We start from the raw sequence: 22,951 nt of genomic DNA on the forward strand, positions 1-22,951 counted from the left end.
CCTTTTTTTCTTGATGAGTCTGGCTAATGGTTTATCAATGTTGTTTATCTTCTCAAAGAACCAGTTTTTAGTTTTATTGATCTTTGTTATCATTTCCTTCATTTCTTTTTCATTTATTTCTGATCTTTATGATATCTTTTCTTCTGCTAAATTCGTTTTTTTTTTTTGTTGTTGTTGTTCTTTTTTCTCTAATCCTTTAAGTGCAAGGTTAGGTAGTTTGAGATATTTCCTGTTTCTTTAGGTAGCATTGTATTGTTATAAACTTCCCTCTTAGAACTGCTTTTGCTGCATCCCATAGGTTTTGGGTCATTGTGTCTCCAGTGTTATTTGTTTTCTAGGTATTTTTTGATTTCCTCTTTGATTTCTTCAGTGATAATCTCGTTATTAAGTAGTGTACTGTTTAGCCTCCATGTGTTTGTATTTTTAACAGAACTTTTCTTGTAATTGATATCTAGTCTCATAGTGTTGTGGTCGGAAAAGATACTTGATATGATTTCAATGTTCTTATATTTACCAAGGCTTGATTTGTGACCCAAGATATGACATACCCTGGAGAATGTTCCATGAGCACTTGAGAAAAATGTGTATTCTGCTATTTTTAGATGGAATGTCCTATAAATATCAATTAAGTCCATCTTCTTTAATGTATCATTTAAAGCTTGTGTTTCCTTATTTGTTTTCATTTTGGATGATATGTCCATTGGTGAAAGTGGAGTGTTAAATTCCCATACTATGATTGTGTTACTGTGGATTTCCCCTTTTATGGCTGTTAGTATTTGCCTTATGTATCGAGGTGCTCCTATGTTGGGTGCATAAATATTTAAAATTGTTATATTTTCTTCTTCGATCGTTCCCTTGATCATTATGTAGTGGCCTTCTCTGTCTGTTCTAGTAGTCTTTATTTTAAAGTCTATTTTTTCTGATATCAGAAGTGCTACTCCTGCTTTCTTTTGATTTCCATTTGCATGGAATATCCTTTTCCATCCCCTCAATTTCAGCCTGTAGGTGTCCATAGGTTTGAAGTGGTTCTCTTGTAGACAGCAAATATACGGGTCTTGTTTTTCTATCCGTTCAGCCAGTCTGTGTCTTTTGGTGGGAGCATTTAATCCATTTTCATTTAAGGTAATTATTGATATGTATGTTCCTATTCCCATTTTCTTAATTGTTTGGGGTTTGTTATTGTAGGTCTTTTCCTTCTCTTTTTTTTTATTAGTTTCTGCTTTATAACAAAGTGAATCAGTCATACATATACATCTGTTCCCACAGCCCTTCCCTCTGCATCTCCCTCCCTCCCACCCTCCCCATCCCACCCCTCCAGGCAGTCACAAAGCACCGAGCTGATCTCCCTGTCCTCTGCGGCTGCTTCCCACTATCTATCTACCTTACGTTTGGTAGTGTATATATGTCCATGCCTCTCTTTTGCTTTGTCACAGCTTACCCTTCCCCCTCCCCATATCCTCAAGTCCATTCTCAAGTAGGTCTGTGTCTTTATTCCCGTTTTACCCCTAGGTTCTGCATGACATTTTTTTTAAATTCCGTATATATGTGTTAGCATATGGTATTTGTCTTTCTCTTTCTGACTTACTTCACTCTGTATGACAGACTCTAGGTCTATCCACCTCATTACAAATAGCTCAGTTTCGTTTCTTTTTATGGCTGAGTAATATTCCATTGTATATATGTGCCACATCTTCTTTATCCATTCATCTGATGATGGACACTTAGGTTGTTTCCAGCTCCGGGCTATTGTGAATAGAGCTGCAATGGAAGTAGGCATAGAGGGAACTTTCCTCAACATAATAAAGGCCATATATGACAAACCCACAGCCAACATTGTCCTCAATGGTGAAAAACTGAAACCATTTCCACTAAGATCAGGAACAAGACAAGGCTGCCCACTCTCACCACTCTTATTCAACATAGTTTTGGAAGTTTTAGCCACAGCAATCAGAGAAGAAAAGGAAATAAAAGGAATCCAAATTGGAAAAGAAGAAGTAAAGCTGTCACTGTTTGCAGATGACATGATACTCTACATATAGAATCCTAAAGATGCTACCAAAAAACTACTAGAGCTAATCAATGAATTTGGTAAAGTAGCAGGATACAAAATTAATGTACAGAAATCTCTGGCATTCCTGTACACTAATGATGAAAAATCTGAAAATGAAATCAAGAAAACACTCCCATTTACCATTGCAACAAAAAGAATAAAATATCTAGGAATAAACCTACCTAAGGAGACAAAAGACCTGTATGCAGAAAATTATAAGACACTGATGAAAGAAATTAAAGATGATACAAATAGATGGAGAGATATACCATGCTCCTGGGTTGGAAGCATCAATATTGTGAAAATGACTCTACTACCCAAAGCAATCTACAGATTCAATGCAATCCCTATCAAACTACCACTGGCATTTTTCACAGAACTAGAACAAAAAATTTCAAAATTTGTTTGGAAAAACAAAAGACCCCGAATAGCCAAAGCAATCTTGAGAACGAAAAATGGAGCTGGAGGAATCAGGCTCCCTGACTTCAGACTATACTACAAAGCTACAGTAATGAAGACAGTGTGATACTGGCATAAAAACAGAAAGATAGATCAGTGGATCAGGATAGAAAGCCCAGAGATAAACCCACGCACATATGGCCAACTTATCTTTGATAAAGGAGGCAGGAATGTACAGTGGAGAAAGGACAGCCTCTTCAATAAGTGGTGCTGGGAAAACTGGACAGGGACATGTAAAAGTTTGAGATTGGATCATTCCCTAACACCATACACAAAAATAAGCTTTTCCTTCTCTTGTGTTTCCTGCCTAGATAAGTTCCTATAGCATTTGTTGTAAAGCTGGTTTGGTGGTGCTGAAGTCTCTCAGCTTTTGCTTGTGTGTAAAGGTTTTAATTTCTCCATCAAATCTGAATGAAATACTTGCTGTGTACAGTAACCTTGATTGTAGGTTTTTCTCCTTCATTATTTTAAATATGTTCTGCCACTCCCTTCTGGCTTGCAGAGTTTCTGCCAAAAGATTAGCTGTTAACCTTACAGAGACTCCCTTGTGTGCTATTTGTTGTTTTTCCCTTGCTGCTTTTAATATGTTTTCTTTGTGTTTAATTTCTGATAGTTTGATTAATATGTATCTTGGTGTGTTTGTCTTTGGATTTATCCTGTATGGGACTCTCTGTGCTTCCTGGACTTAATTAACTATTTCCTGTCCCATATTAGGAAAGTTTTCATCTATAATCTCTTCAAATATTTTCTCAGTCCCATTCTTTTTCTCTTCTTCTTCTGGAACCCCTATAATTCGAATGTTGGTGCATTTAATGTTGTCTCAGAGGTCTCTGAGACTGTCCTCAGTTCTTTTCATTCTTTTTTCTATATTCTGCTCTGCAGTAGTTATTTCCACTATTTTATCCTCCAGGTCACTTATCTGTTCTTCTGCCGCAGTTATTCTGCTATTGATCCCTTCTAGAGTATGTTTAATTTCACTTATTGTATTGTTCATCATTGCTTGTTTCCTCTTTAGTTCTTCTAGGTCCTTGTTAAACGTTTCTTGTATTTTCTCTATTTACAAGATTTTGGATCATCTTTACTATCATTATTCTGAATTCTTTTTCAGGTAGACTGCCTATTTCCTCTTCATTTGTTAGGTCTCGTTGGTTTTTACCTTGTTCCTTCATCTGCTGTGTTTTTCTGTTTTCTCATTTTGCTTATTGTACTGTGTTTGGGGTCTCCTTTTCGCAGGCTGCAGGTTCGTAGTTCCCGTTGTTTTTGGTGTCTGTTCCCAGTGGTTAAGGTTGTTTCAGTGGGTTTTCTAGCCTTCCTGGCGGAGGGGACTAGTGCCTGTGTTCCGGTGGATGAGCCTTTATCTTGTCTTTCTGGTGGGCAGGTCCATGTCCGGTTGTGTGTTTTGGGGTGTTTGTGGCCATATTATAATTTTAGGCAGCCTCTCTGCTAATGGATGGGGCAGTGTTCCTGTCTTGCTAGTTGTTTGGCATATGGTGTCCAGCACTGTAGCTTGCTGGCCGTTGAGTGAAGCTGGGTCATAGTGTTGAGATGGAGATCTCTGGGAGATTTTTGTCATTTGATATTATGAGGAGCTGGGAGGTCTCTGGTGGAGTAGTGTCCTGAAGTTGGCTCTCCCACCTCAGAAGCACAGCACTGACTCCTGGCTGGAGCACCAAGAGGCTTTCATCCACACGGCTCAGAATAAAAGGGGGATAAAATATAAAGAAAGAAAGAAAATAAAATAAAGATAAAATAAAATAAAGTTATTAAAATCAAAAATAATTCTTAAAAAAATAATTTTTAAAAGTAAAAAAAAAAGAAAAAAGAAAAAAAGAACAGCCGGATAGAACCCTAGGACAAATGGGGAAAGCAAAGCTATACAGACAAAATCTCCCACAGAAGCATACATATATACACTCACAAAAAGAGGAAAAGTGGAAAAAATAATATATCTTGCTCCCAAAGTCCACCTCCTCAATTTGGGATGATTCGTTGTCTATTCAGGTATTCCACAGATGCAGGTTACATCAAGTTGATTGTGGAGTTTTAATCCACTGCTTTTGAGGCTGCTGGGAGAAATTTCCCTTTCTCTTCTTTGTTCGCAGAGCTCCCATGGTCCAGGTTTGAATTTGGCCCCGCCTCTGCGTGTAGGTCACTGAGGGCGTCTGTTCTTTGCTCAGACAAGATGGGGTTAAAGGAGCAGCTGATTTGGTGGCTTTGGCTTACTCAGGTCAGGGGGGAGGGAGGGTTACGGTGTGCAGGGAAAGCCTGTGGTGGCAGAGGCTGGCATGACGTTGCACCAGCCTGATGTGAGCTGTGTGTTCTCCTTGGAAAGTTGTCCCTGGATCATGGGACCCTGGCAGTGGTGGGCTGCACAGACTCCCAGGAGGGGAGGTGTGGATAGTGACCTGTGCTTGCACACAGGCTGCAGCAGCGGCCTTAGCATCCCAGGCCCATCTGTGGGGTCCGCGCTGATAGTCGCGGCTCACGCCTGTCTCTGGAGCTCCTTTAAGCAGCGCTCTTAATCCCCTCTCCTCGTGCACCATGAAAAAAAGAGGGAGGAAAAGGTCTCTTGCCTCTTCGGTAGGTCCAGACTTTTTCCCGGAAACCCTTCCGGCTAGCTGTGGTGCCCTAGCCCCCTTCAGTCTGTGTTCACACCACCAACCTCTGTCCTCTCCCTGTGATCCGAACAAAGCCCGAGCCTCAGTTCCCAGCCCCCGCCTGCCCCGGCGGGTGAGCAGGCAAGCCTCTTGGGCTGGTGAGTGCTGGTCGGCACTGATCCTCTGTGTGGGAGTCTGTCCTCTTTGCCCTCTGAACCCCTGTTGCTGCGCTCTCCTCCGCGGCTCTGAAGCTTCCCCCTCCACCACCCGCAGTCTCTGCATGCGAAGGGGTTTCCTAGTATGTGGAAACCTTTCCTCCTTCACAGCTCCCTCCCACTGGTGCAAGTCCCGCCCCTATTCTTTTGTCTCTGTTATTTCTTTTTCTTTTGCCCTACCCAGGTATGTGGGGAGTTTCTTGCCTTTTGGGAGGTCTGAGGTCTTCTTACAGTGTTCAGTGGGTGTTCTATAGGAGCAGTTCCACGTGTAGATGTATTTCTGATATATCTGTGGGGAGTAAGGTGATCTCCAAGTCTTACTCTTCTGCCATCTTCCTCTGCTTCCGTCCATCTTTTCTTTACACACTGATCTGAAATGACACTTCTACCATACCCTCCCCCTCCCTCCACCACGTATACGAAGACATACTCCACATATTTGTTTTTGGACATTATCTTTTGTTCTCTTGGTATATCTTATTATGTATGCTATAGTTTAGTATCGATCCCAATACATGGTACATGGACATCAAACTCTGGTTGAATGAATGTCACGTTTCCTCCAAATCCAGGAATTTTGTAAGAACCGAATTAAATACATAAATTTGAGAACATCTGCCATATTCCAATATTGAGTCCTTTCATCCAGAAAATAAGACATATCACTAAACCTATTGAATTAAAAAAAATGCCCTTCAGTAAAGTTTAACAGTTTTTTAAAAATATGTTTTAAAACATTATTTGATAAGCTTATTCTTAGATATTTTATAGTTTTCAAATACAGATTTTTTGTTACTCTTTACATAAGTCAATAATGAAAATATTGTGAGAAAAAAATATAAAAAGCAAAGAGTAATTCCACTTTGAAGTGTATTTCCAAAATAGTAAATAATGGAGTTTGACTTTTATTTTTCAAAGAACCTTCTGGACTATCATTTTGTAATCATTTTTACATCATAGACCCCTTTGGACAATCTCTTGAAATGTACGAGCCATTTCCTTCTGAAAAATACACTTATACCTGACACTGTTTTAAGAGACTTGTCTGATTAACTAAAGCTGTTTTAAAAATGTATAATAGGAGCTTCAAGATGGCAGAAGAGTAAGATGTGGAGATCACCTTCCTCTCCACAAAATACAACAGAAATACATCTACATGTGGAATAACTCCTACAGAACACCTACGGAATGCCAGCAGAAGACCTCAGACCTCCCAAAAGGCAAGAAACTCCCCACGTACCTGGGTAGGGTAAAAGAAAAAAGAAAAAGCAGACACAAAGAATAGGGACGGGACCTGCACGAGTGGAAGTGAGTCATGAAGGAGGAAAGGTTTCCACACACTAGAAGCCCCATCGTGGGTAGAGACTGCGGGTGGGGGAGGGGGGAAGCTTTGGAACCATGGAGGAGAGTGTAGGAACGGGGTGGAGAGGGCAAAGTGGAGAGATTTCCGCACAGAGGATCGGTGCTGACCAGCACTCATCAGCCCGAGAGGCTTGTCTGCTCAACCACCGGAGCAGGCGGGTGCTGAGAGCTGAGGCTTGGGCTTCAGAGGTCGGACCACAGGGAGAGGACTGGGGTTGGCTGCGTGAACACAGCCTGAAGGGGGCTAGTGAGCCACAGCTAGCTGGGAGGGAGTCCAGAAAGAACTCTGGAGCTGCCGAAGAGGCAAGAGACCTTATCTTGCCTCTTTGTTTTCTGGTGCGTGAGCAGAGGGGATTAAGAGCGCTGCTTAAAGGAGCTCCAGAGATGGGCATGAGCTGCGGCTATCAGCGTGGACCCCAGACAGGGGCAGGAGACGCTAAACCTGCTTCTGCCGCCACCAAGAAGCCTGTGTGCAAGCACAGGTCACTCTCCACACCTCCCCTCCTGGGAGCCTGTGCAGGCCGCCACTGCCAGGGTCCTGTGATTCAGGGACAACTTCCCTGGGAGAACATACGGCAAGCCTCAGGCTGGTGCAATGTTATGCTGGCCTCTGCTGCTGCAGGCTCGCCCGGCATCTGTACGCTTCCCTCCCCCGAGCCTGAGTGAGCCAGAGCCCCCGAATCAGCTGCTCCTTTAACCCCATCTTGTCTGAGTGAAGAACAGATGCCCACAGGCGACCTACACGCAGGGGCAGGTCCAAATCCAAAGCTGAACCCCAAGAGCTGTGGGAACAAAGAAGAGAAAGGGAAATCTCTCCCAGCAGCCTCAGGAGCAGTGGATAAAATCTCCACAATCAACTTGATGTACCCTGAATCTCTTGAATACCTGAACAGACAAGGAATCATCCCAAATTGAGGAGGTGGACTTTGGGAGCAACGAAATATATATATATATATATATATATATATATATATATATAATTTCTTTTCTCTTTTTCTCTTTTTGTGAGTGTGTATGTGTATGCTTCTGTGGGTGATTTTGTCTGTATAGCTATGCTTTTACCATTTGTCCTAGGGTTCTGTCTGTCCGTTTTTTTTTCTTTTTAACTTAGAAAAATTTGTTTTTCTTAATAATTATTATTTTTATTTTTTAATAACTTTATTTTATTTTACTTTATTTTATTTTAATTTATCTTCTTTCTTTCTTTCTAGTTTTTCTTCCTTTTATCTGAGCTGTGTGGAGGACAGGCTCTTGGTGCTCCAACCAGGCATCAGGGCTGTGCCACTGAGGTGGGAGAGCCAAGTTCAGGACAGTGGTCCACAAGAGGCCTCGAAGCTCTATGTAATATCAAAAGGTGAAAATCTCCCAGAGATCTCCATCTCAATGCCAAGAACCCGCTCCACTCTACGACCAGCAAGCTACAGTGCTGGACACCCTATGCCAAACTACAGGCAAGACAGGAACATAACCCCATCCATTAGCAGAGAGGCTGCCTAAAATCATAATAAGGTCACAGACACCCCAAAACACATGATCAGACTTGGACCTGCACACCAGAAGGACACAATCCAGCCTCATCAACAAGAACACAGGTACTAGTCCCCGCCACCTCGAAGCCTACACAACACACTGAACAAACCATGGCCACTGGGGACAGACACCAAAAACAATGGGAAGTATGAACTTGCAGCCTGAAGAAAGGAGACCCCAAACACAGAAAGTTAAGCAAAATGAGAAGACAGAGAAACACACAGCAGATGAAGGAGCAAGGCAAAAACCTACAAGAGCAAACAAATGAAGAGGAAATAGCCAGTCTACCTGAAAAAGAATTCAGAATAGTGATAGTAAAGATGATCCAAAACCTTGGAAATAGAATAGAGAAAATACAAGAAACGTTTAACAAGGACCCAGAAGAAGTAAAGAACAAACAAACACTGATGGACAAGAAAATAAATGAAATTAAAAATTCTCTAGAAGGGATCAATAACAGAATAACTGAGGCAGAAGAACGAATAAGTGACCTGGAAGATAAAATAGTGGAAATAACTACTGCAGAACACAATAAAGAAAAAAGAAGGACAAGAATTGAGGACAGTCTCAGAGACCTCTGGGAGAATATTAAATGCACAAACATTTGAATTATAGGGGTCTCAGAAGAAGAAGAGAAAAAAAAAGACTGACAAAATATCTGAAGAGATTTTAGATGAAAACTTCCATAATATGGGAAAGGGAAGAGTTAATGAAGTCCAGGAAGTACAGAGAATCCCATACAGGATAAATCCAAGTAGAAACACACCAAGACACATATTACTCAAACTATCAAAAACTAAATGCAAAGAACAAATATTAAAAGCACCAAGGGATAAACAACAAATAACAGATAAGAGTATCCCCGTAAGGTTAACAGCTGATCTTTCAGCAGAAACTCTGAAAGCCAGATGGGAGTGGTAGGACATATTTAAAGTGATGAAGGAGAAAAACCTACAACCAAGATTACTCTACCCAGTAAGGATCTCATTCAGATTTGATGGAGAAATTAAAAGCTTTACAGATAAGCAAAAGCTAAGAGAATTCAACACCAACAAACCAGGTTTACAACAAATGTTAAGGAACTTCTCTAGGCAGGAAACGCAAGAGAAGGAAAAGACCTACAATAATAAACACAAACCAATTAAGAAAATGGTAACAGGAACATACATATTGATAATTAAGTTAAATATAAATGGATTAAATACTCGAACCAAAAGACGTAGACTCGCTGAATGGATACAAAAACAAGATCTGTATATATGCTGTCTACAAGAGACCCACTTCAGACCTAGGGACACATACAGACTGAAAGTGAAGGGATGGAAAAAGATATTCCATGCAAATGGAAATCAAAAGAAAGCTGGAGCAGCAATTCTCAAGGACAAAATAGAGTTTAAAACAAAGACTATTACAAGAGACAAAGATGGACCCTACATAATGATCAAGGGATCAATCCAAGAAGAAGATATAAAAATTGTAAATACTTATGCACCCAACATAAGGTCACGTCAATACATAAGGCAAATACTAACAGCCATAGATGGGGAAATCGACAGTAACACAGTAATAGTAGGGGACTTTAACACCCCACTTTCACCCATGGACAGATCATCCAAAATGAAAATAAATAAGGAAACACAAGCTTTAATGATACATTAAACATGATGGACTTAATTGATAGTTATAGGACATTCCATCCAAAAGCAACAGAATACAGATTTTTCTCAAGGGCTCATGGAACATTCTCCAGGATAGATCATATCTTTGGTCACAAATCAAACCTTGGTAAATTTAAGAAAATTGAAATCATTTGAAGTACCTTTTCTGACCACAATGCTATTAGACAAGATATCAATTACACGAAAAAATCTGTAAGAAATACAAACACATGGAGGCTAAACAACACACTACTTAATAACGAAGAGATCAATGTAGAAATCAAAGAGGAAATCAAAAAATCCCTAGAAACAAATGATAATGAAAACACAACGACCCAAAACCTATGTGATGCAGCAAGAGCAGTTCTAAGAGGGAAGTTTATAGCTATACAAGCCTACCTTAAAAATCAAGAAACATCTCAAATAAACAACCTAACTTTACACCGAAAGCAATTAGAGAAAGAAGAACAACAACAACAAAAAAAAGCCAAAGTTAGCAGAAGGAAAGAAATCATAAAATCAGACCAGAAATAAATGAAAAAGAAATGAAGGGAAACAATAGCAAAGATCAATAAAACTAAAAGCTGGTTCTTTGAGAAGATAAACAAAATTGACAAACCATTAGCCAGATTCATCAAGAAAAAAAGGGAGAAGACTCAGATCAACAGAATTAGAAATGAAAAAGGAGAAGTAACAAATGACACTGCAGAAATACAAAGGATCATGAGAGATTACTACAAGCCACTCTATGACAATAAAATGGACAACCTGGAAGAAATGGACAAATTCTTAGAAATATACAACCTTCTGAGACTGAACCAGGAAGAAATAGAAAATGGGAACAGACCAATCACAAGCACTGAGATTGAAACTGTGAAAACTCTTCCAACAAACAAAAGCCCAGGACCAGATAGCTTCACAGGCGAATTCTATCACACATTTAGAGGACAGCTAATACCTATCCTTCTCAAACTCTTCCAAAATATAGCAGAGGGAGGAGCACTCCCAAACTCTTTCTATGAGGCCACCATCACTCTGATAGCAAAACCAGACAAAGATGTCACAAAGAAAGAAAATTACAGGCCAATATCACTGATGAACAAAGATGCAAAAATCCTCAACAAAAGACTAGCAAACAGAATCCAACAGCACATTAAAAGGATCATCCACCATGATCAAGTGGAGTTTATCCCAGGAATGCAAGGATTGTTCAGTATATGCAAATCACTCAATGTGATAAAGCATATTAATAAATTGAAGGAGAAAAACCATAGGATCATCTCAATAGGTGCAGAGAAATCTTTTGACAAAATTCAACACCTATTTATGATAAAAACCCTCCAGAAGGTAGGCATAGAGGGAACTTTCCTCAACATAATAAAGGCCATATAGGACAAACCAACATCCAACATCGTCCTAAGTGGTGAAAACTGAAACCATTTCCACTAAGATCGGGAACAAGACAAGGTTGCCCACTCTCAACAGCATTATTCAACTTAGTTTTGGAAGTGTTAGCCACAGCAACCAGAGAAGAAAAAGAAATAAAAGGTATCCACATTGGAAAAGAAGAAGTAAAGCTGTCACTCTTTGCAGATGACATGATAGTATACATAGAGAATCCTAAAGACGCTACAAGACAACTAGTAGAGCTAATCAATGAATTTGGTAAAGTAGTAGGATACAAAATTAACGCACAGAAATCTCTGGCATTCCTATACACTAACGATGAAAAATCTGAAAGTGAAACTAAGAAAACACTCCCATTTACCATGGCCACAAAAAGAATAAAATATCTAGGAATAAACCTACCTAAGGAGACAAAAGACCTGTATGCAGAAAATTATGACTCTGATGAAAGAAATTAAAGATGATACAAATAGATGGGGAGATATACCATGTTCTTGGATTGGAAGAATCAACGTTGTGAAAATGACTATTCTACAGAAAGCAATCTACAGATTCAATGCAATGCCTATCAAACAATCACTGGCATTTTTTCACAGAAGTAGAACAAAAAATTTCACAATTTTTATGAAAACACAAAAGACCCCGAATAACCAAAGCAATCTTGAGAAAGAAAAACGGAGCTGAGGAATCAGGCTCCCTGACTTCAGACTATACTACAAAGCTACAGTCATCAAGACAGTATGGTACTGGCACAAAAACAGAAATATAGATCAATGGAACAGGATAGAAAGCCCAGAGATAAACCCACGCACATATGGTCACCTTATCTTTGCTAAAGGAGGCAAGGATATACAGTGGAGAAAAGACAGCCTCTTCAGTAAGTGGTGCTTGGAAAACTGGATAGCTACATGTAAAAGAATGAAATTAGAACACTCTCTAGCACCATACACAAAAATAAACTCAAAATGGATTAAAGACCAAAATGTAAGGCCAGAAACTATCAAACTGTTAGAGGAAAACATATGCAGAACACTGTATGACATAAATCACAGCAAGATCCTTTTTGACCCACCTCCTAGAGAAATGGAAATAAAAACAAAAATAAACAAATGGGACCTAATGAAACTTCAAAGCTTTTGCACAGCAAAGGAAACCATAAACAAGACAAAATGACAACCCTCAGAATGGGAGAAAATATTTGCAAATGAAGCAACTGACAAAGGATTAATCTCCAAAACATGCAAGCAACATATGCAGCTCAGTACAAAAAAAGCAAACCACCCAATCCAAAAATGGGCAGAAGACCTAAATAGAGATTTTCTCAAAGAAGATATACAGATTGCCAACAGACATATGAAAGAATACTCAACATCATTAATCATTAGAGAAATGCAAATGAAAACTACAATGAGATATCATCTCACACCAGTCAGAATGGCCATCATGAAAAAATCTAGAAACAATAAATGCTGGAGAGGGTGTGGAGAAAATGGAACCCTCTTGCACTGTTGGTGGGAATGTAAATTGATACAGGCATTATGGGGAACAGTATGGAGGTTCCTTAAAGAAACTAAAAATTGAACTGCCATACGACCCAGCAATCCCACTACTGGGTATATATCCTGAGAAAACCATAATTCAAAAAGAGTCATGTACCAAAATATTCATTGCAGCTCTATTTATAATAGCCAGGACATGGAAGCAACCTAAGTGTCCATCAATATATGAATTGATAAAGAAGATGTGGCACATATATACAATGGAATATTTCTCAGCCCTATACAATGGAATGAAAGTGAGTTATTTGTAGTGAGGTGGATGGACCTAGACACTGTCATACAGAGTGAAGTATGTCAGGAAGAGAAAAACAAATACCGTATGCTAACACATATATATGGAATCTAAAAAAAGAAAGAAAAAGAAGTTCAGAAGAACCTAGGGGCAAGATCGGAATACAGATGCAGACCTACTTGAGAATGGACTTGAGGATACGGGGAGGGAGACGGTAAGCTGGGACAAAGTGAGAGAGTGGCATGGACATATATACACTACCAAGCATAAAATAGATAGGTAGAGGGGGGCAGCCACATGGCACAGGGTGATCAGCTCGTTGCTTTGTGACCACCTGGAGGGTGGGAGGGAGGGAGATGCAAGAGGGTAGAGATATGGGGACATGTGTGCATGTGTAACTGATTGACTTTGTTGTAGAGCAGAAACTGACACACCAGTGTAAAGCAGGTATACTCTTAACAAAGATGTTAAAAAATGTTATAATAAGTGATGGTCATAGAATGCTGAATATTCATCATTATTAGGTACTCTACAATATACGCAACTACTGTCTTTCACAAGTGATTTGTATGCTTATCAAGAATAAGTTGTATTTGTTTCCAGATCTCTAATCAGCTTTACTATAATTAAACAGTTTAAATGTAACATAACAGGATGAAATATAAGTGTAAAGAGAATTGTTCTGTTCACAAAAATTAAGTATTTTATAAAGACTCAAAAGTGAATTACTAAAAAAAAACTACTGTCAAATTAGAAGTGCTCAAGATAACTGTAAAAGGCGAGGAGAAATAAAAATTTAAACAGGATTCTGCACTCATATTATTTAAAAAATGTTTTTAAGTGTTGATTTGATGTTTGGGACTTCCCTGGCGGTCCAGTGGTTAAGACTCCTTGCTTCCACTGCAGGGGGTGCAGGTTAGATCCCTGGTCAGTGCAACTAAAATCCCGTGTGCTGTGTGTGTGTGGCTCCCCGGCCAAAAAATAGTGTTCATTAGATTTTAAAGAAACCTCTAAACTGAAAACAGTAGAAGACATATTACAGATATGGATAATTATAAGAAAGATGTTATGGACCTTTAACTAGGAGACTCATACTCATAGAAAAGTCCTACTTCGAAAGACAGAAAAATGAACACACATTATGTTTTAAATTGAAATAAAATATTTAAGGTACATATTTATGATTTTTTAAAAAACTTCTTGCTTTAAAATTTTCAATTAATTGTTAACTACTGGTCCTGATAATATCAAATTAGAAGGCTCCTATTGTATACCTACAAGTTTTCATATAGTTTTGGGCAGGGAAGTCACAGATTCTCTTAAGTCTATCATGGATCTCAGGATAAGAACCCTTGTTTTCTCTCTCTCTCTCCCTCTCTCTCTCTCTCTCTCTCTCTCTCTCTCTGTGTGTGTGTGTATGTATATATATATATATATATATATATATATATATATATATATACATACATTAGAATTCACCGAATATTACATGTGATGCTGTTATATGACAGTCAAAGAAAAGCAAAGGTCTCAACTCTAGGAATTTAAGTAACAATCATTATTTAACTACAGAAGAACTTTTAGGAACTCACATTAATTTTTTTTACCATAGAACTTTTTATTTGAAGTCCTGCAATTCTTTTGTTTTTATTTTCCTTCTGTTAAAGTAAAATTAAACTTCATACTTTATTTTTAAAATTAAAAATAAGATGCATACTATACTATGATGCTGTTCTTACGAAACTGTATCTATTCATCCATCTACCTTTCTATGTCTATGTATGCAAGAAGAAATGTCTAGAATAACATTCTATCAAATTTTAACACATATTTTTCTGGATGGAAAAATTTCAGGTGGTTAGTTGTTTTTTTTTCTTATACTGTTTTGTAATGCTTATATTATTTAAGAATAAATAGGTACCAATTTTATTAAAAAAAACACAAAGTCATTATTCTAAATGAACAAAAACAATCAGTGGCAGCATCATGCACTGGGAAGAGAAATGGACAGGGAAGCAAGATGTCTGAAGCTGAATAGAACCCTGGACAATCAGTCACTGAAACTTCTCTGGGCCACAGTTTCCAAATTGGCAAATGAGAAGATGAGGAAGTTGAACGTAATGAGCTCAAAGGTTTCTTTTAGTACTAACATTATATGAACTTAAGTGGCTAACTGCTATGTAAATTCTTAGAAAATATTTTTTAAAATATGTTTATCATTTTATCCATCAGTTACCTCAAGTTTAACTAGATTTAATGAATAATGCTCTCTTCCTTTGCTGTAAGCTTTTATAGCTTGATCATAATAGAAACTACATAGGGCACTATATCCTTGAAATTCTCAAAATACTAAATAGGCAGCTTTATCTACATCAATAATTAAAGAGATGAAGTAATGAGAATACAAGTACAGAAAGTCCTGGTAACACCACACAATACTTCAAGTGTGAGGGCGAAATGTTAAATGTTGGTAATTAAAGGAAGAAGGAATGGAAGAAAAAAACTATATCCCAAAGCTCTCCTTCTCAATCCAAATATGTATTAAAAAATAAAATAAAAATACTGACACAAACTCTTCAAATCATTAGGAGAATCTTTGGATTTGTAGGGTAAACTCACAAGAAAATGACAAAACAACTATAATATGGATTTCAAAATTGAGTGTGCATAAGTGTGTGTATTTTTTAATCCTCAGAAGCCTCTGTTTTCTATCAGTTGGTTATTTCTTGCATTATGTTAATCTGCTGAACTGACAACTGCCAGCAGGTATAATTTTCTGTTAATTAAAAACTGAATTTTACACAGCTCAACAATGGAGCAGTATTTCTCCCCATAAATTTTAATTCATTTTCTCTGAACTTAATCCTCAAATCAGCATTCACTTCCTTGAATTATATTTAAACAAATTCATCCTATTTATTTGTGATAATCATGTAATCAACCATGGCATTTACCACGCTGCGATGCTAATGTGATTTTGCCAACGTAAGAGAATACCAACTATATTTCTCTGAAAATGAAATGTTGTAGGTGCTGTATGACATTTAAACATTGTCACACTGAGAGTTTAAACAAGTACTGAAATGAAGCTATTGCTTAAAAAGAACTTACCTTTGCAATTATTACTGATTGAACAGGGTAGCAAACGGTTGCTCCTAAAGTGGCCAGTCCCAGTGGATAAGCAATTCTCTTAAACCTAGAACCTATGACATTCAAACAAACTATTAAACTCCAAACAGATGCTACCAGAGACTTGATTCTTTTATAACTTTCATGCTTTCTTTGTTCCCCTTTAAGCCATCACCCTATGTTACATTTTATTTAGGTAATAATACCAATCAAGATGATAGGTAAAATGTCCTTAAGTATTACAGTTCAATTAATACCACTTAGTTGTCATGTCCAATTTAAGAAAAGTATTCTCAATCTAACATTGATAATTACCTACACAAAGGGGGTTGGCGATTTTCTTCTTTTTAAAAACTAGGTATTTTTTCATGTCCTAAGAAACCCAAAGTTGTAACCACATTTTTTCAAGTATCTAATAAAGCATGATAATATAGAGAATTAATCAACTACCATGTTTGTGACACCATGTTAAACTGAAATGGACTCTTCAGAGATCCTTTTTTGATTAAGTCCTTAGATAGCTAAAGGATCCAACTAACTAATCAGCTAAGGATTTTAAAAGGGACATAACTCCTTCGTGTCACTGATTTCGAATACTAAAGTAATAATTTAATAGAGAAGGAGAAATATCATATGATGTCATTTATATGCAGAATCTAAAAAAATGACACAAATGAGCTTATTTACAAAACAGAAACAGACTCACAGACTTGGAGAACAAACTTATGGTTACCAGGGTGGATGGGTAGTGGGGAGAGATAGGGAGTTTGGGATTGACTTGTACACATCACTACTATATTTAAAATGGATAACCAACAAGGACTTACTGTATAGCAGAAGGAACTCTGCTCAATATTCTGTAACAACCTAATTGAGAAAAGAAATTGAAAAAGAATAGATACATGTATATGTAAAACTGAATCACTTTGTTGTACACCTGAAACTAACACAACATTGTTAATCAACTGTACTCCAATATAAAATAAAAAGTTAGGGCCTCCCTGGTGGCGCAAGTGGTTGAGAGTCCGCCTGCCGATGCAGGGGATACGGGTTCGTGCCCCGGTCTGGGAGGATCCCATATGCCGCGGAGCGGCTGGGCCCGTGAGCCATGGCCGCTGAGCCTGCGCGTCTGGAGCCTGTGCGTCCAGAGCCTGTGCTCCGCAACGGGGGAGGCCACAACAGTGAGAGGCCCGCATACCGCAAAAAAAAAATAAAATAAAATAAAATAAAAAGTTAAAAAATTTGCAAGTAACTTGCAATAATTCATTCATTTCCAAAAGTGCCTTAACTAAGCATCTGAGTCATTTTCAAACTTTTTTTTAAATAGCAAAATCCTTTAAAAAAGTCTTTAAAATAGAATCTCACCTGGAACTTCATATATAAAACCTATACACTTGAAGCTACTCTGGTTAGCCTGAGGGAGTGAAGCTCATTACCAAGCCCTACCTACACCGCTTTTCTCTTATCCCTATACAACCCCTAAACACTTCCATGGAACCCTAGGTTCTATAGAATAGTGTGAAACCCACCACTCTAAGCCATAGCTTAGTTCCAACAGACTGTTGGTTGAAAACATTATGTATTTTAAATGCTTGTCTGGGTACCCTGGACTGTAAATGTGATCTGGACAATTAGATGATGGGATTTCTAATTAGGGTAAGTACTTTTATTTTCTGGAACAGATCTTACAACCCTTAATTTAAAAATGAGACACCCTATCTGGTATATCAGTAAAGACTATGGTGAAAAATACCTGGCAATGTTTGCAGGCAACTTTACAGTTTAGGGTAGGTAAAAACAAGATGTATTTCTCTGTCCGGTTTAACTATTAGTAAGGAGGCCTTCTACAGTCATGTCTACAACAGACTGAGCATTGAGGGAGGTGGGTAGGTAGGCTGCTTCAACCTTTACTGTAGCTTTCCTTTAGATACTGACAGGTTTTTGTGATACTGGCAAAGAGGGTCTAGCTATATTAAAATATGTCTTGCTCACTATTATTCTAGTATCTGTAGTTTGGTTCTTGATTTTACTGACCTAGCATCCCTTAATGTAGGTTTCCTTGACTCAGCCGAATTCCCCTAATTGTGCTACTCCTAAACTTGGAAGGTGGCAGTTTTTCCTTGATGTGTCATCTTATTTTATTTTTATTTACTTTTTTTGTAGTTGCTATACTTTTTTGAACCATTTTAACACATTTTTGACTAGAGATGTATTATGGCCACAGGCATCAGTTTCTGCAAAAATCCCCCAGTCAATAATGTGTTAAAATTGAAGTACAGTTAATTTACAATGCTGTGTTAGTTTCAGGTGTACAGCAAAATGATTCAGTTATATGTATTCTCTTTCAGATTCTTTTCCATTATAGGTTATTACAAGATATTGAATATAGTTCTCTGTGTTATATAGTAGGTCCTTATTGTTTATTTTACATATAGTAGTATGTACCTGTTAATCCCAAACTCCTAATTTACCTCCCCTATCCCCCCACCTCTGCTATCCCCTTTGGCAACCGTAAGTTTGTTTTCTATGTCTGTAAGTCTATTTCTGTTTTGTAAATAAGTTCATTTACATAATTTTTTTAGATTCCACATATAAATGATATCATATGATATTTGTCTTTCTCTGTCTGACTTACTTCACTTAGTATGATAATCTCTAGGTCCATCCATGTTGCTGCAAATGGCATTATTTCATTCCTTTTTATGGCTGAGTAATATTCCATTGCATACATACATACATACACATACACACACACACACACACACACACACACACACACACACACAAAGGGATATTTCTCACATGCACCACGTCTTTGTTATTATTTTCAATATTAAAAAGACTTACATTCATCCTCTCTTTATTTGATATGAAAGGCAAGTTTACAAGAAAATAAATTTCATTTGGGTTCAATAGCCCTACTCCCATAAGTAGAAAGGGACTCTAGACACAGACACTAACTAGCTATGTAATATGTACTATGAAATCATTGAATGATTTCCTTTCTCTGGACCTCTGGCTGTAGCATTATAGGATTAGACTAAACCAACATCTTTCATACATTTTTGTTTGTTTGTTTTGCAGTACGCAGGCCTCTCACTGTTGTGGCCTCTCCCATTGTGGAGCACAGGCTCCGGATGCACAGGCTCAACAGCCATGGCTCACGGGCCCAGCCGCTCTGCGGCATGTGGGATCTTCCTGGATCGGGGCACGATCCCGTGTCCCCTGCATCGGCAGGCGGACTCTAAACCACTGAGCCACCAGGGAAGCCCTCTTTCATACATTTTTGACCATGACTCATACTAAAGAACAAATTTTACATTATGACCTCTCTCTCTCTCTGTTTCTGTCTCTGTCTCTTTCTCTCTTTCACACACACACATACACACTCCATTGAAACAGAAGTTTCACAATATTTATCCATACTGAGTACAAAACACTCCGATATTTGCTATTGTCCTCTATTTTTTTTTATAAAATGCTTCCTGAGAGTCACCATATTTATTTCACTACCTACTTATAAACTGAGCTCTGTAATTTGAAAAATACTGGGTTAGATTATTCTAGCTCTGACACTTGGAGTCATTGTGAATGACCTAAGAAACATTTTCTCTTACAAGTGGATTATGAGTTTCTCACTGAGAACTGAGTAATATGCTTTGGCTGGTTTCATTCAAAATTTAATTCTTTCTCTTATTGTTACATGTGGTGATCCTGATTTTCAATGTCTTTCCTAATGAATAATTTATAACATGTATTCAATTAGAAGTTGCATATAGTGTTAGAATAAAAAATATGATACAAGCTATGATTAATACTAGCTGTAGGGAAGATCTATTGGGATAAGATATATGGGCTAGAGTTAGAATGCTGGAATGTTCTTATAATTCAGAGGTTTTGTATCTGATTAGGTGTACTTGAGTTAAGGCTACTTTAAGGACTAAAGCTGGGCAAACCAACCATAACATATCTGATGTCAGATTCCAGGTTGGTTCAGAGCTGTGACTTGCAACAACATGTAATTTAATTTGGGGACAATGACTGGCACTGGGGACAGAGGATGAATGGAAGTTACCCCAGATGGCTACTGATCAGAGAACTGCACCAGCTTAGTAAGGGCTTAGGTGAGGAGGGGAAGCAGTAATCCTACTGAGAGAGATTTCTATACCCAGAGATAGAATATGGGCAAATACAAAATTCACCATGTGCTTATGAAAGAGTTATTTAGTGATGTGCAGAAAAGAGTTAACATATGCCCAAGACTGCCACTGTTAGAAAGGCATGCTTACAGGACTGGCCATTGGCTGGCATCTGGGAACCTGACTGGTAAGCAGTTCACTACACTAATAGAAAATGTTCCCTGAATCAGAAGAGTGGTACAGTAAGTCCCCTACATACAAACGAGTTCCATTCCGAGAGTGTGTTCATAAGTCCAATTTGTTTGTAAGTCCAACAAAGTTATCCTAGGTACCCAACTAACACAATCAGCTATATAGTACCGTACTGTAATAGGTTTAAAATACTTTTCACACAAATAATACATACAAAATAAAAAACAAACACAAAAAATAAAGAAAACATTTTTAATCTTACAGTACAGTACCTCGAGAAGTACAGCAATACAGTACAACAGCTGGCATACAGGGGCTGCCATCAAGTGAACAAGCAAGAAAAGTCACTGACTGGAGGAGGGAGAGGAAATGGGAGATGTAGAGCTGAAGGATCATCAGCAACAGGAGATGGAGGGCAAGCTGCAATTTCACTCATGCCTGACGTTGATGGCATAGGTTCTGGTTCCTTGCTGGATTCATTTCTATCTGCCCTCTAAAATAAACGATCCAGTGATGTCTGGGTAGTAGCTCTTTTTTTCTCATCACAGATGACACTGTAGTACTGGATTGCATTCTGAACGGCTGCTGCAACCTTTGTGTACCATTCTACGTTAGGGTCCTGTGCCTCAAAAACTAAGAAAATCCCCTTGCCATTTCCTGCATCGTGAATCTCTTCAGTTCTTCAGTTACTTCTTCCTCTTGTCTCTCTTTATCCTTTCTCTGGGCCTACAATTCCATCAGGTCTTCATTACTAAGCTCCTCATGTTGCACAGAAAGGAGTTCAATGAAGTCGTCCTCTTGCAGATCTAGCTCCAGCTTCTCGCTGAGGGTCACTAAGTTGCTGAAGACCTCTTTGGACTCCTCATCCACCTTCTCAAATCCACAAAAATTGTGAACAAACTGTGGGCAAAGGTTCTTCCAAACCCCATTCATGGTGATGGCCGTAACATCACGCCAAGCAAAGTCAATTGTTTTTTATGGTCTTGTAGATGTTATAGTCCTTCCAAAATTGTCACAAGGTTGTTCCTGATTTGTCACTTGCCTTTACTGACGAAAAGTGTGACGTAAATAATATTTCTTGAAAGTCGCTATAACTCCCTAGTCCATAGGTTGGATGAGCGATGTAGTATTCGGTGGCAGATGCACTACTGTGACATTGGGATGAAAGTCGTCCATGAATGGGGGGTGGCCTGGAGCACTGTCGAGCAGCAAAAGAATGTTGAATGGGACGTCCTTCTCCAAGCAATATTTCCCTACCTCCAGAATATTGCGGTGGAAAAAGCAGTCCTAGAAAATGGCCTCTGTAACCCAGGCTTTGGGCTTACTCTTCCACACAATAGGAAGAGAGCCCTTGGCTATTTAAAAGGGCTCTTGGGTTCTCTGAATGATAAACTAAGAGAGGCTCCAGCTTCATCTTGTCGGAAGCACTGCCATCAAGCAACAGAGTTAGCCTATCCTTTGCTGCTTTATTGCCTGGCATCAACTTTTCTTCCTTGCTGATATAACTTCGGTCTGGCATCCTCTTCCAGTCCTGCCTCATCCACATTAAAAACCTGCTCGTGTAAATACACGCCTTCATCAAAAAATTCCTGAAGCATTTTAGGAAATTCCCAGGCAGCTACCATATCTGCACTCATGGCCTCGCCACTTACTTTTACATTGTAAATGTTGGCTCTAGCCTTGAACTGATGAAGCCAGCCATGCCTGGCATTAAAAGATGGGCCCTCTGATTCTTCACTGTGTTTCTTCTTCAAGTCTTTATAAAGGCTTTTACCTTCCCCTTGAACCAGCATTAAGCTGAGTGGGACTTAACGCTGATGCTGATCCTGCATCCAAACACTGAGAAGTTTCACCATGTCCTCCATCACTTTTCCACGCTTCTTTGATATTATTGTCCACGTCACTGGCACAGTAGACTTCACATATTCCACAATCTTGTTCTTGTTCTTTAGAATCTTGCCAAAGGTTGAATGATTCATGTTATAAGAACGAGTGATGTCTACCATCTTTTCGCCTCGCTCCACTCTCTCAAATATTTTCACTTTTGTTTCCATCATTATCACTTGGTGCTTCTTAGCAACGCCAGACATGTGAACTAACTGACATGATTGGACATGCGAATGCACGTTAGCATCTCTGGAAGTTTGCAACTCGAAGTTTCATATGTAGGGGACTTACTGTACACTGTGCTTAAACTGTTTATACAAATAAATTCAGAAATTAATATAACGACATTAAAAGAGAGAATATATATTTTTAACCCTACCTTTTCTCGCTGAAATGAAGCCTGCCAATCCTGAAACTGTAATCACTCCAATTTTCGGAAGAAAATCTCGAGGTGGATTCTTCAAATAGACATATGCATCTCAAGAAATCATTTTAAAAATAATATAAATAACTTACTATAATTGACATTCTATAT

At 38.5% G+C, this 22,951-nt stretch overlaps 1 protein-coding gene across 2 annotated transcripts in view; it reads right to left on the reverse strand.

Moving 5' to 3' along the window:
• The window catches only part of APOOL (apolipoprotein O like), a 95,896-nt gene that overhangs the window by 18,655 nt on the left and 54,290 nt on the right, over positions 1-22,951 (reverse strand). For both annotated transcript variants that reach the window (XM_060087317.1, XM_060087316.1), the window contains 2 exons: positions 22,796-22,894; positions 16,181-16,272 (listed from right to left, as the gene is read on the reverse strand). In XM_060087317.1, the coding sequence (XP_059943300.1) occupies positions 16,181-16,272; positions 22,796-22,894 (191 nt within the window). The remainder of the gene's footprint in view (positions 1-16,180; positions 16,273-22,795; positions 22,895-22,951) is intronic.

This window comes from Mesoplodon densirostris, chromosome X (genome assembly GCF_025265405.1).
Source record: "Mesoplodon densirostris isolate mMesDen1 chromosome X, mMesDen1 primary haplotype, whole genome shotgun sequence".
NCBI lineage: Eukaryota > Metazoa > Chordata > Mammalia > Artiodactyla > Ziphiidae > Mesoplodon > Mesoplodon densirostris.